The sequence below is a fragment of the Dendrobates tinctorius genome, unplaced genomic scaffold, assembly GCF_039654945.1.
Source record: "Dendrobates tinctorius isolate UK_male_01 unplaced genomic scaffold, ASM3965494v1 ptg000030l, whole genome shotgun sequence".
Lineage (NCBI taxonomy): Eukaryota > Metazoa > Chordata > Amphibia > Anura > Dendrobatidae > Dendrobates > Dendrobates tinctorius.
The window spans coordinates 17820844-17836096 of record NW_027361698.1 but is presented as its reverse complement, the minus strand read 5'-3'; the positions used below and the strand labels follow the sequence as shown (position 1 = coordinate 17836096).

Here is a 15253-nt window from a genome sequence, read left to right as displayed (position 1 = left end):
AAAATTTGCTGGCAGGCTTCTGTGTATTATGAACATTCAGCCCTTTTTTGGCTAACATCATAGACCTTAAAGGGATGGTGCAATAAAAATGTACTTCAGTCATGCTTGTCAAACCATAAAAGGACGTATTGCAAGCTTTGGTTGCCTACTAATGAAAACAATGACTATTAAAAATGTCTCTAAAGGGAAATAAAAACTTTGGCAAACGACAATTTTCTTTCTAATTTTCCATTTTAATCTTCATTAACGAACATAATTTTTTTTTTATAAAAGAACAGTAATTTCTTAGTTTAATGTATAGTATACAGAAAATTTAAAGTGAACCTGTCACCTGATTGATAAAGCCTAAACCCAGACTAGTCTGACTCTGCCCCTATCTGACTTCTCCCTAATCTGTTCTTGCACCATGGGAAAGATCCGACAATAACCTCCAGCACCTTTGGGAGAAGCTGTCTAGAGGCATATCCCCGGACTAGAATAATTTCTGGCTATGGTCACTAAATGGAGCTTCAAAGTATATTTCCTCTAAAACACCAAAGCGTTTCAAATATAAGAATACCTGACTGCAATATCCTGTCTGTTGTTTGGACATCATTAATCAGGTGATGGGTTCCCTTTAGATAAATTATAACAGTAATTTGCCATTTTAGGGCATTTATGACAGCTGGCTCCCCCCAGTTAGGCAGCGGGGGTCCGGCTGTCAGTCAGAATGACATCGGAAGTCCTACCCTGTCGACTGAGCGGAGTGGAAAAGAAGCCTCTGCTCTACAGACATGACATCAGCAGAGGCTTCTGAATCCCCGGTGGGAGTGGTCTGTAACCGCTCTGTGTCGGGGAAGAACGATGCTGGGCACAACAGGCTTATAGGTTGCTATTACCTTCCTGTTAGTGCTTAGGTACATTTTTTGTTTCTTGTAAAGTAAAGGTTTATCCTCTTTAAACTTATTCCCTTCTAGGTGATAGGCTTTAGAAATGGAAAAAAATTCCAGTATTTATGTTTGTGCACATGTTCTTATTTGCCACCTTTAAGCAGAAAAGACCATGTCCATATGTTCCTGATTTTCTGGAAAGAAAAGCTATTTCAGTGACCTCTGCAGTTTTACAAGATTATCCGAAAATGCGTATGGTGAAAAGAGTAAAGTAATTCTTACACTGACAAATGTACAAAAGACTATGGTCTAACATCCAAGCAAATAATCAGATAACTAATGACAGCAAGCTTTTTGACCCATATGTCTAATATACCAGCACTCAAGATGCCAGACACTGAAGCCTGGAGTTGGGTTAAGTTATTTATTTGTATGATTAATTATATGTTTCTTGTATATCTTTGGCTGGCACACTGTTATAGGGATAGCTAGTGTCATATCTTGAAGCTGTTGTGCCCGAATGCATAATCTCCAATAGGACCCCCAACTATCACAGGTTTTTAATAGTAATGGTCTTCTCATACTGGCCAAACCAAAGCAATCCCGATCCGCATGCTCCAGATCCCGTACAACTACAACCCCTGCACCAACACCAACTAAAGTTACGCCCCTGGCTATGACATGGTATTACTATTATTACACTATTACGCTCAGGTCTGACAAGCATACGAACAATCATCCTATCCTCATCTGGAAAACTCGAGATGATTTTCATCCATATTGTCATCCGCACTCCATCAATGTGCCATCTGCTTGTCCATATCTTACATCCATGTGCCATCCGCGTGACATCCTTGTGGCATTCATGCGTCATATCTACATTTTAAAATGTACATGATCAAATATATTTTTCCAGGTTAGTAATGGCAGCGTAAAAATCAGATGTAATATGGATGATCCATGTAGGAGCTTATTTTTTTTGTGTATAAGCAAGTCTCATCCAAGATACATTGAACCCCAAAGAAAAATTCCCGAACATGGGTCAAGGGGTGTATGCAAATAAAAGATGCGTGAAACAAGAAACTTACATTAAAACACCTTTAATAAAGAGACATTGTGAAGTGGTGGCACGACTAACAAGGAGTGTCTAGTACATACAAACAGTAAGAGTACATCATATGAGTCATACACTATAAATACATTATTAAAAACCGAAGTAGCTAAATAGTTAAATAAAAAGGCCAGGCAATAAGTATACAAAAAGGAGAGTGTAGTATGCAAATATCATTGTAAATGGGTAGGAGGCAGTAAATAAACTATCCAAGAACACAGTGCTAAAGTGCTCTAATATAAATTAATTAATAATGGCACAGTGATGGAAACACAGGGGAGTCATGCTAGAAGAAATTGCATATATAAATGGATTTGATGCACAAGTGTAGTAGCAGCATGGCACCCATGGCGTTAGCCTAAACTTGGAAGAACATAATAAGCCCGAAGCCAGGAGTGAGTATACAATAGGTATAGAGTATTACCTAGTCGGCTTTGTATGTATGGCAGGCACCCCGACACACGTTTCGGACAACATCCTTCATCAGGGATCCCAAGATACAGAAGAGAATAGTGCATGCATGGTTGTGAGTAGAAATAGTCATCTGAACAGTCCAGGTGAATTACACTGGTCAGCTCACTGTCAGATTTTTACTCAGCAGATGTCCGTATAATAGACTCATCAAAAGGAGCTCTAACAGATACCTGATCACAGGCTGCTACTCTACTTTATGCCAAAAAGATGGCAGACAAAACAGGAGGTGCTGGTTTGTTACTTTCTTATTTTTAATTATTTCCAAAAATATTATTGGCATGTTTGTCACCTATGGAGGAGATACTATAAAAGCATATTAAACAGAGATGTTGTTATATGTCAGAATATCAATAAGCAGGGACACGATCCCTTCCTTATATCATAGAAAAGTGATGAAAGATGCTCCACCTTGCCAGGTCTAAAAGATCTCTCCGGCAGAGTATAATGGCCCAGAGGACAGGAACATTTCTCACCAAACTCTGGCCTAAGTCTGTTTCCCAGATCTGATTTTACTAAAATAGCTGATGGCTGTTGTCATAGAATGATCTGAACTTGGTCTTCTCTGATATATATGTTAGAGCTGACTTTGAACTTAATTCAGGCTCCTAAAAAAAAAAAATTAACGTAAGCACCAATTAATATGGGTTTATCACATTTAACACGTTTTGCTACAATCTGCTAAATATGCACATAGCTGTCCAATAAAAAAACAAACTCCCAAATGGATTGTTATTCTCCTTTTCCAGAATCGTGAATGAGCCTGACCAGAGCACTGCAAACCTCCTACGACCTGCCAGCATCCTAGGCACCCCTTCTGATTAGTAGGGCCAGTGATGAAGTACAATGCATGTTATGATGGCTTACTAATCAGAAGTCCCATCTAAATAATATCTAATATCTGATATGTCTATCTATCTATCTATCTATCTATCTATCTATCTATCTATCTATCTATCTATCTATCTATCTTACCAAGGGCATACATATCACTGTCAAATACCAAATAAATGGTATGTGATCATTTGTTGGTTCCATGAGTTTTGCTACTGGCTATCATGATAAATTTTGTAGAATTCTTCTTGATGATATACTTGTATTGCTTGCATACAATGGATTGAAGAAGAATAGGTCTTTTAGTCAAGACTGACAAAAATGGCACTATAATGAGGGGGAGGAATTTTGATCTTTCCTATAAAACCCTCTTCTCTGTACACCAATGTATTTTGTCCTGCAGTCCTCCAGTTTTATTAATGCTCTTTAAAGAGTGCCTGCTATTGCCATCTGGATCAAATATCAGCTGGCAGGACTGTTTTTTTTATAGCCCCTGCATTTGTAAAAGTATACTGAACTGGAAGTCTTCTATGTTGTTAACAATAATGAATAATGTGTTTGTACTAGTTTATTAGCACTAAGACAAAAGAATAGACTTTGCATTTGTAGCTGAATTGCAGTGGAAAAGATTTTGACTTTGGTGTACTTTATGTCAAACCTTCCTTAGCTCCTAGACATTTCTGCAGATTGCTAGACACAAGATGTAATTTATTGCGCTCGGTTACCTAAAAGCTAATGAGCTCATCATGTACCATACAGAGCAGCAAGCGTTTCCTTTTCAGAAGTGCAGGGATCTAGTGGTGAATCAGTGTCTAGCCCAGTTCTGCAAACTTTATTCTCTGAGAGGAAAAGAAAAACTGATCTTCTGACAAAATTCTGCTCTGAAGTGCAAGGACCATGGCAAATTGCTTTCAATTAAGAGGGATAATACAGTGGTGATATCCAAAGGTTATATGACTCTATAGACTCTAATAGTAGTGTAGCTACCAGGGGGGCAGAGGGGGCCAACGCCCTGGGCCCCACGCTCTGAGGGGGCCCACCTGGAGCCACCGTACTGTAGCTGTATCGGCGTGCAGAGCACGCCGATACAGTTATATTCTGCGGCAGAGCAGGGAGAATCGATCTCCCTGCTCTGTCCCGGCCGCTGTGGGGCCCCTGAGCAGGTGGGGGGCCCCTCGTGCCAGCAGTGGGCCCCAGCCTGTCATCGCAGGTTTAGCTGCATCAGCTACATACCGATACAGCTGAACGCATTGATAAGAGAAGGAGCGCTGCGCTCCCTCTCCCATCATCCCCCTGTCAGCGTCTGACATCATTGACGTCGGCACTGACAGGGGGTTGCAATGACGTCACTACCCGGCGCCTGCGGTCCGGAGATGTGAGGGCGCTCAGAGCAGCAGAGGAACCAGGAAGAAGAGAGGTATTTATTTATTTTTTATGGGGGCTGCCTTATACTACAGAGTCTGCCTATGGGGGGCTTCCTTATACTACAGAGTCTGCCTATGGGGTGCTGCCTTATACTACAGAGTCTGCCTATGGGGGCTGCCTTATACTACAGAGTCTGCCTATGGGCTACCTTGGGCTATAGAGTCTGCCTATGGGGTGCTGTCTTATATTACAGAGTCTGCCTATGGGGGCTGCCTTATGCTATAGAGTCTGCGTTTGTGGGCTGCCTTATGCTATAGAGTATGTCTATGGGTGCTGCCTTGTGCTATAGTCTGCCTATGGGGGCTGCCTTATGCTATATAGTCTGCATATGGGGGCTGCCTTATGCTATAGAGTCTGCCTATGGGAGCTGTCTCATGCTATAGAGCCTGCGTATGGGGGCTGCCTTCTGCTATTGAGTCTGCCTATGGGGGTGCATTATACAATATAGAGTAGGCCTATGGGGAGTACATTATACTATATTGAGGACTATCTGGTGCATTATACTACAGTATGTGGAGGCCTATGGGGAGTGCATTATACTATATGGGGGCTATGGGGAGTTCATTATACTCTATTGAGGACTATCTTGTGCATTATACTATATGAAGACTATCTAGGGGGCCATCATAGAGGGTGGAGATTACAGTGAGGGGGCCATCATACAGTGTCGGAGCCTTCAAACAGTTTGGGGGCTACTAACGGTTCAGTATACTTTGTGGGTGGTACTATACAGTGAGGGGGCATTATACTGTGTATAAGGAAAAATCATACTGTGTATAGGGGAGCTACACAGAGGGAGACTCAGGACATTATTAAATGTAAAGTGGGCACTTATTGTTATAGGGGAACTCAGGTTACTGTGACTGTCAAAGGGGCACACAGAGGGCATTATTACTTTCTAGGGGGCAAAATATGGGCACTGTTTTCTAGGGCACTTTCACACAACATTACTATATTATAGAGGGTTGCTTTAGAATTTAGAAGGCAGAACCACACAGCAGGTGCAGTAATAGGTGCACATACACAGCAGCGACTCTGCATTGGGGTATCAGCAGGACGAGGAGTTTGTGCAGGTTGGGAATAGTCCCATTGGGGACAGTGCTGGAAATGTGAAAAGTGAAATGTGTCTTTGTTGTAATCTCTGCAGCCGAGTCCTGTCTGGAAGAAGTTGTCATGTCAGTCTGGGCTAGATGGAAAAGACGGGAAAAGTGAACGATTCCATCAGAAAGAACGTCAGCGGTAAGTCATTATCTGTAACTCTGCTGTAATCTCTTATATGTTCTGTAGGACTGAGATCTACCACTGACCACATGGCGGTAATATCAATGTTGGTCTTTATATAGAGATTATTTTCAGCAACAGCGCAGTCATCTGCTGAGTTTCTCCTCCACTATTAGGCTGATTTCACATTAGTGTCTGTTTGCGCAGCGTTTCATCGGCAGCAATCAGCATACGTCATGTTTCCCTATCTTTAACATGGTGTACACTGGTGCATGCATTTGCATCAGTTCGCGAACACATCATGTTGGATTTTTGGAAGCGGCAAAAATCCAGCAAATGTGTGCAGTCATGCGCATGCAGATGAGTGCGTCAAATAAACGAATTACTGTCTATGGAAATACATGCGTATGCAAGGACTTGCGTATGTACATGCGTTCTATACGCATGCGTTTTTAAATGAGTTGGTCCAGGAAGTGATTCATCTACCTGGTAATTGAGAGCTCTATATAAGGAAGTGTGGACACAGCAAGGTCTTAGCGCTCTGGACGACCACAACACTGGCTATGTAAGTATAGAACCTTAGAAAATGTCACCCTCCCTCACTGCTGTTTGTTCTATTAATTTTTTTTCTGTTTAATTTTAGACGTGTCCCTTGGACTGGTACAGTGGTTGGCTCCTGGTGCAGCGGTTTTCTCCATTTCATCTCCTGGTGCTGCTTTCTGTCGTGGTGAGGAAAACACTGTCTATGTAAGTATAGAAGCTTTGGAAATGTCTATCTCTCTGAATGCTTTTTCTGTTCCTTGTAGACTGGCCGATTCTCTCTGGTGCAGTGGGTGTCTTCTGGTGCAGCGGTTTTCCTGTGGTCGTCTCCTCTGTGGTTGGTTCCTGTTGCTGCCATCTGTCCCTGGCCTGAGCTGACTGCTGTGGTGTTGAACTACTGCCTGTAATTTAAGCATTGTCCTTTTTTTTTTGGTCTACATTGTTTTTTTATCTTTACAAGTTTAAATTTTCTTCTGTTTTTTTCTGTATTGTTTCACTTGGCTGCTGCCTGCTCTTCAGCCATGTCTTCAAGTGAAGAACAGACTTCTTCCCAGGGTGGACCGGAGAAAGATTATGTAATCACCTTTGCTTTACTGATTGGTATGTATTGACTGGCAAAGTGTTAAATCATGTAATTTCTTGACAGGTACCTGGCAGTAATGAAGAACAGGAGCAGTCCAGTGGAGAGGAATCTTCCCAGGGTCGTCGGGTTCATGTTTCTCAAGAGGAAAGACGGGGAGTAAGTATTTGTTTCATCAGAGTTGTAATACAATTTTTTCAGTTTTACTGAAAATTCTTTTTTTTTCTATTTTATCTATAGGTTTCACAACGGGAAGAAGCCACACTGGATATAGATAACGAACAACTCATCCACCTAGTGCAAGAGTGAGTACCGTTGTGGGACACCCGTGACCATCAGCACTCCAACAATGTGGTGATTCGACAGCTCTGGGAACAAGTGGCAACACCGCTGCTGCCTGGTTGTGACAGTGCCACGCCGCGTGCCAGAACAGATTTTGGTAAGTAATGCAATGTGGTCTTTAACAGCAGTGAACCTGTGAATGGATGGGAATTCTTTTCTAATTATTTTTTTACCCCCTTCACAGTGAAGCGAATCAAAATCTGTTGGCGCTCGATGAAGGACCGCTTCAACAAGGACATGAGAGAGGAGCTTCGGGTTCAAAGTGGGTCTGCTGCAAGGTTCAGAAAATACAAGTACCACCAGGACCTTGCCTTTCTGAGACCTGCGCTTGCTCAGCGACCTTAAGTATAGATTTTTTATTTTCTTTTGACTAATGTTTAATTTTTTCTCCCACACAGAACCTGAAGCAGCACAACACAAACTATATTTTTTCACTAATGTTTTTCTCTTTTTTTCACAGAACCTGGTGCAGCACTACACAACCCGGAGCCTCCTCGGTTGAAGCGGCTCATCGACTAGCCACTGACCAGACGCAGTACCAGTCATCTACCAGTGATGGAGCAACCTTACAGGCTTCACAGGCTGGGGAAGAGGCAGTCGGTCCGTCAGGTTTTCCCCTCTGCCAGCCCTCTGCCTTTGCTTTTGCTGGGTCTTCTTGTCAGCGACAGAGGGCCTGGGAGAGGTCAGGCATGCCCGAGTTTCTTCAATTAAGCTCGGTCTTCCAGGATGGGGTTAGATTGATTGAGTGAAGAGTGGGTTCAAAGAAGTCAACAATTGCCTAGACCGCCTGGAAGCCGACCTTAATAGACCGGCGCAACATTTTTTTCTGCAATTGAGTGGAGTGTGTCGGAAAACCATACGCTTCTACTTCAGCTGTCCGTCATGCAGGCCTGCCAGGTTGCTTACAGCCATGCATTACAGCAGCAGCATTCACAATCCTACAATCAACAGGCCGGAGGATACTACCAGCAGCAAATGTACTATTCAGCTCCCACCGCACCGAACTATCCACCACCACCACCGTCTGCAGTTCACCGAGCAACCACGCTGCCAAGTCCTTCAACCCTGCAGCCGGCCTCATTCACCATGCTCCAGAGTACAGCACCCCTGCAGCTATCAGGATCTACAATGCTGCCCAGTCCACCACCCCAGCCCAGTCCAGCACTCATGCCCACAACAGTACCCCTAATGCGGCCCAGTCCAGCACCATGGCTGATGACTGCTACAGAGCCCAGCAGTCCCACTCGGCAAAGAAAAGCAAGGTCTAAAAAAAAAATCTTGGCATCAGGACCAAAACAAGAAGCCAAAAAAATCTTCCCACCTTGAACCCACCACCTCCACCCTCACCTACCAATTTGTCACTACCTTCCCTTGTGTCTCTGTCTGTTCCTTCCGATTCCCATGATTCCACTTTGTCATCTATCCCCAATGTCTCCACTGCCATCCCTGATCCAATCCTTCAATTGGTTGCCCCTTCCCCTGTATACCCTTCCCCTGTAACACCATCCTCATCAACTACCATCCAATCCTCACAGCTCCACACCCCCAAGGTCCTACCAATTTCACCCTCAAGTAAACACCGAAGAAAAAATATACCACCCCGACCTTAACCCTTTTTTGTTAAAAATGTTGAAAATAAAAGTTGTGAAAGTCTTGAAAATAAAAGTTGTTGTATTTTGCTATATGCGCTGCCGCTGACACAAACACCTGTGTTTTTGGAGGTAAAGCACAACACAAGCACACTTTTTTGGGGAGGGAAGGTAGTTTATATTTAAATCAAGAAACATTAGAGGTAAATTATTGCATGTACATGTTAACATCACAGGTACATTTATACATAAAAGGTATGTAATATTTGACCTTACAGGTACATAACAGGTACAAAATATAACAGGTACATTTAACTTAGGCTATGTGCACATGGTGCGGATTCTACTGCGTTTCCGCAGCGGTTTTGGCCCTGCGGAAACGCAGCAGTTCCGCAGACCAAGTACAGTACAATGAAACCTTATGGGTTTTCAAAAACGCTGTGCTGACGGTGCGTTTTTTCCGCGCGGTTTTGCTGCGGTTTACAAACCGCAGCATGTCAATTGTTTGGGCGGTTTCCGCTGCGGTTTCACACCTTTAACATAGTAGAGGTGTGAAACCACAGGGCAAAACCACAGACCAATCCGCAGGAAAACCGCAGGTCACTTTACCTGCGGTTTTACCTGCGGTTCCGCGCGGAAAAAAACGCAGGTGAATCTGCAGCGTGCGCACATAGCCTTAGAGGCTTAAATCATTTCGTCTTGCCAGGCCACAAGTCCATTATTTGAAACAAAGTAAGCGGCAAACTTCAACAGTGGTTCTTAGAGGGTGAATTTGGTAATCAGGCACTGTAACAGGTTCCTCAGGTTGTAAGCTTGGTCGCTCTTTTACCATTATGTAGTTGTGCAGATGAACACATGCTTTCACAATCTCATCAATATTGTCAATTTTTAGATTAATGGATGTGCGCCATTTCGATACCAGCAATCCAAATGCACACTCCACGGTTCTTCGTGCCCTTGTCAGTCTGTAGTTGAACATTTTTTTTCTACTAGAGTATGGTTTAATGAGGTTGGTACCCATTTGGAAGGCCTCATCACCAACAACAACAAATTGCATTGGCGGTCCATCAGTGTTGGGCAGAAGTCGTGGCGGCGGAAAATTAAAATCATTCCCATACAGATGTTGGCCCATGTTTGAGTTTTTGAACATCTGCGAGTCATTGTCTCGTCCGAAAGAGCCAATGTCCACGGCAGCGAATTTACAATCGGCATCCCCAATAGCCATTAGAACTATGGAAAAATATTTTTTATAATTGAAGTACTCTGTTCCACTTCCAGCTGGATTCATAATCCTAATGTGTTTGCCGTCCACAGCCCCCACACAATTAGGAAAATTGCAAATTTCCTGGAATTTGGAAGCATTTTCAATCCAGAGATCACTTATCATTGATAGTTCATCAATGATAAAGGTAGTGGGCAGTGGCTCAGTGGTTAACACTGCAGCCTTGCAGTGCTGGAGTCCTGGGTTCAAATTCCACCAAGGACAACATCTGCAAGGAGTTTGTATGTTCCCCCATGTTTGCATGGGTTTGCTCCGGGTACTCTGGTTTCCTCCCACACACCAAAAATCTACTGATAGGGAGTTTAGATTGTGAGCCCCATCGGGGACAGTGAAGGTCATGTGTGCAAACTGTGCTGCGGAATATGTTATCGCTTTTTAAAAATAAAGATTATTAATATTATTAGTGGACAAAGCTCTTTAAGGACAACCTCTTTAATGACATAGCCTATCAATACGCCATAAATGTCACAGAAGAGAAAGCTCCTTTAAGGACTTAATGAGAACTCTCCAAAATGTACAACAAAATTCTCATACTGTATCTCCCAATTTTCTAAATTCTCTAATGCCCACTTTGCCCACTGTGCTGTCTTTTTCACACAGCATAAAATTGATCTGTGGTGCGGTTTTGGAATGTACAACATCCCAAATTGTTTTTTTAGCAATAAATATAGGTTTTATTTGCGATTTTCCTAATAGACTTAAATGGAATGAAGAACTTCAGCAAGTAAAAAATGCATAAACATTTTAAGTGCATTTCTGCGCAGAAAACGCACTGAGAATGCACATAATCCACAAATGACTTTATCAATGAGGTTTAATCAAAGCTAGTTAACAGAAAGTATCCAAAACAAAGCGGCTTTAATCAAAACACAACATACCAAAATGAGACAAAAACCAAAGGAAAACAAAACGCAAAAAAACCTCATGTATAAAATATACTCAAAAATGCAAAGAAAAATTGCAAGTAATCTAATATACCAAATAGGTGTAGAAATGGTGAAGAAAATCTACTATATCAAAAACTCACCAAATACTCATGAAGGGAATTTGCCTAAGGGTAAGGTTGTGCAACCGCATTTTTTTCTTCTGAGACAATAGATCCAATTATGCTTCGATCCGATGTGATCCGATTTTTTCAAATCTCGAGAACATGGAAAAAATATCTCTATGTTCTTCATTCTGCCAGATTGTGAAAATCACACTGTACTTGTATGTCATCTGAGTGCAGTCCGATGGTTTCCATGGACTCAATAACTTTTGTTTGGACAGACTCTATCAGAGGAAAAAGAAAATCGGGCATATGCATGGCCCCATAGAATAACATTGGTTCGAGGGCGATCTGATATTTTGTCACATCGCACTCAGACCAAAAATACAGTCATCTGGACGAGCCCTAAAAGCAACTTGTCATTATAATCAGAGCTTGGCGGTGCTATTGCAGTCATGTATGGTTTCTTTCCAAAAGTTGTGTCATTTCAGAGAAAACACTATTAAAAAGCTGACCGTGGATTAAGCGTGAGACTTGACCAGACCCTGACGGGCTTTTGCCAGCGCCATTCTAGTTGACTGACAGGAGACTTGACAATCACCTGGAATGGACTTTTTAAGCTACATTTTCTCTGCAACACTGTAGGGTGTCAGAATAAGATATACCTAGTCACAATTGCTCAGCCAGGCTGTGCTTCCTGCTGCTTGTGGTTCGCGCAGCATGAATCTAATGACATTTTCCTTTTAAGCTTTTGTCCAGAGTGTGAGTTACTTTTGCTGGTACACTCTGGTAAGCATAAATAACACTTCTCTCAATGTTTTCTGGTGGAAATACACCCTTACAACTCATAGATACAGAATGATATGAGTTTGCTTTTTTTCTAACTTCAGCAGTAATGCTTACACGACTGATCCATTTTCTTGTATCAGGATGGGTACAATGTAACAAAAGTATTTATTTAACCATTGTTGTGTATTGTTTACTCCTAAAAACATGGCACAGCAAAGCCAGTGTCGTGGAGAATGCTTGTAGGCAGGAATAGGGACCACATTGTGGCTCTCTAGCCTATTATATAGCTATGCTGGGATTTGTAGTCCCACATCAGCTTGATATCAACAGTTGTATAGTCTATACAACTAACTGCATCGTGTATTTATTACTAGGGAGAGGAAGGCTGAAAAGTCTGCAGTGGTGCTAGGGGTTGTCACCATTTCAGCACTTACCTCCCAGTGATGAACTGACTCCTTGATGGGGAGCAGATGGGTTGTACATAGTAGTTCTCAAGCTTTACTCCTTCAGATGCAAGTTTATCCAGTGTAGGTGTCCTGATCTCAGATCCATGGTATCCAATATCTCTGTACCCTTGATCATCAGCCAGAATGAATATGATATGAGGTTGGTGTCCAATCTGTTCATCCACATTTAGGTGCACGATCTCTCTTTCTTCCAGGCTTTGGTTTCCATTATCCCAGGACAGATATCCATAGGTCATGATGCCCACCATAGAGAAAGCAGCCAGTGCCCCCAACATTGTCATGCAGCCCCCCTGCTCCATCCAGCGCTACATCAGCGGTCAGTCCAGCATACTCCCCCAGCCATGTGCTGCCCTGCTGTCCATCTGGTGGGCTTCTCACCCACCCCCACCCCAGTATTGGTGATTTCACCTAGCCAGCTCCAGGCACTTCTGACACTTCTGCAGACCAGCAGCTCCACATGGACGGCTTTCTTCTCACACACATAGCAGAAGAGAAGGAGTTCGCTTTCCTTGCAGTTCCCAGCTGCAAGACTCTGAAGCATGAACTCAGAGCATCTGGGAGTTTTTGGCAATGCCCCCAAAGCGGTTACACATGCAGCATGTCCCTTTCTTCTAGCCTTCAGTAACCTGTGGTGGAGAGATCACCCCAGGCTAAGCCCCATCAGGACCCCTTCATCTAATTAAAGCATAAAGTTCAGTCTGTCCTCTCCCCATGCAGCCTGAACTCATTTACTGCACGATGCCAGAGGGGAAGGAGAAGTCCCTGGTGAGAGGGTGAGGGTACAGAAGGTTTCAGAAACTTATGATGGATGTCAGCCCTGTGGCCAGTCACTGGAGTTGATACCTCCTCTCTGCTGCCCTCTCCTCCTTTGGAAGTGCTGAATGACCGAGGTGTCAGGGGAACTTGCTTCCATTCCTGCTGCATAAAGAGGTGAGACTTAAGCCTCTCTGTATTAAAAGTTCAGTGCAGTCTATCTATTTGCTGAGAACAAAAGGCATCTGTAGAGTCTTCCTCACAGGAGTCATAGAAAAAGTTTAAGACTATGTGCCCACGTTGCAGAAATGCTGCGGAAATGTCTGCAGCATTTCCGCAACTCCCTGCCGTGGGTAAAACGCATGCGTAATTCGCATGCGGTTTCCCGCAAAACACAAGCATTTGGCAAGCGTTTTTAGCTTGCAGAATGCTTGCGCTTTTTGAAGCATCGCTTGGAAAAATGATTGACAGGTTGGTCACACTTGTCAAGCGTAGTACTTGACAAGTGTGACCACCTTTTTACTATTGATGCTGCCTATGTGGCATCAGTAGTAAAAGATAGAATGTAAAAAATAATAATAAAAATAAAAAACATTATTATTCTAACCTTCTGATGGCCTCCCTGATCTCCTCTGTGGGGCTCCCGGTACGTTCCATTCCCAGGGATGCTTTGTGCGAAGGACCTAAGATGACGTCACGCTCGCAAGACCGCAACATGATCTCAGGTGATTCACGCAATGCATCCCTGGGACCGGAAGATGTCGGCAGCGTGGCTGAGGGCGCGAAGGCTCCGGGGGCCATCAGAGGGTGAGTATATCACTATTTTTTATTTTAATTCTATTTTTTACAGGAATATGGTACCCAGGGCATGTAGGAGAGTCTCCTCTCCTCCAGACCCTGGGTACCATCCGCACATGAAGCGCTCACTTTACGCATGGTCGGCATAGCCACATGCGTAAAGTGAGCGTTTCAATGCATTCCTATGGCGGCGGAATCACAGCGATTCCGCAGAAATAATGGACATGCTGCAGATTTTACCGCTATGCGATTCCGTAGCGGTAAAATCCGCAGCATGGGCACAGCAACTGCGGAATCCCAAAGGATTGCATGGGGATGTGTTTTTAAGCGTTTTCGCTCCAGGAAAAAGGCGGAGGAAACGCTTAAAAAGAGCAATGTAGGCACACAGCCTAAATGTCCAAGTAGCTAAACAATCCATTATAGCAATTTAATAATATTAAATAGAAAAGCTGTTTTTCTTTGGAGGGCAGCACTCCTATGTGTAGGGATCAACCATAACATACCAAGCGCTAAGTATGAGAAAAGAAGTATGTATACAATAGTGATCACCTTAATATGCCTATTATTAATGAAAAAAAACAAGCCACAAACAAAAATTAAAAGCATTTAACCCCTTAGTGGCAGAGCCAATTTGCAGCTTAATGACTAGGCCAATTTTTACAATTCTGACCACTGTCACTTTAATGAGGTCATAACTCTGGAATGCTTTAGCGGAGCCTGCTGATTCTGAGATTGTTTTTTCATGACCTATTGTACTTCATGTTAGTGGTAAAATTTCTTCAATATGACTTGCATTTATTTATGAAAAAAGGGAAATATGGCGAAAATTTTTAAAATTTTGAAATTTTAAAACTTTTAATTTTTATGCCCTTAAATCAGAGAGATATGTCACACAAAATACTTAATAAATAACATTTCACACATGTCTACTTTACATCAGCACAATTTTGGAAACAAAATTTTTTTTGTTAGGAACTTATAAGGGTTAAAAGTTGACCAGCGATTTCTCAACAAAATTTACATAACCATTTTTTTTAGGGACCACATCACATTTGAAGTCACTTTGAGGGGTCAATATGACATAAAATACCCAAAAGTGACACCATTCTAAAAACTACACCCCTCAAGGTGCTTAAAACCACATTCAAGAAGTTTATTAACCCTTTATGTGCTTCACAGGAACTGAAGCAATGT

General features: G+C 42.7%; 1 protein-coding gene across 5 annotated transcripts in view; it reads right to left on the bottom strand.

Annotated features, from left to right (window-relative positions):
• The window catches only part of ARSJ (arylsulfatase family member J), a 251939-nt gene that overhangs the window by 177573 nt on the left and 59113 nt on the right, over positions 1-15253 (bottom strand). Inside the window, exon 1 of one of the 5 annotated variants that reach the window (XM_073571877.1) lies at positions 12476-13415. The exons of 3 other annotated variants lie outside the window; for them this stretch is intronic. In XM_073571877.1, the coding sequence (XP_073427978.1) occupies positions 12476-12807 (332 nt within the window). In that variant the 5' untranslated portion in view covers positions 12808-13415. Of the gene's footprint in view, positions 1-12475; positions 13416-15253 lie in introns of those variants that run through there. One more of the 5 variants, XM_073571878.1, reaches the window with a different exon arrangement.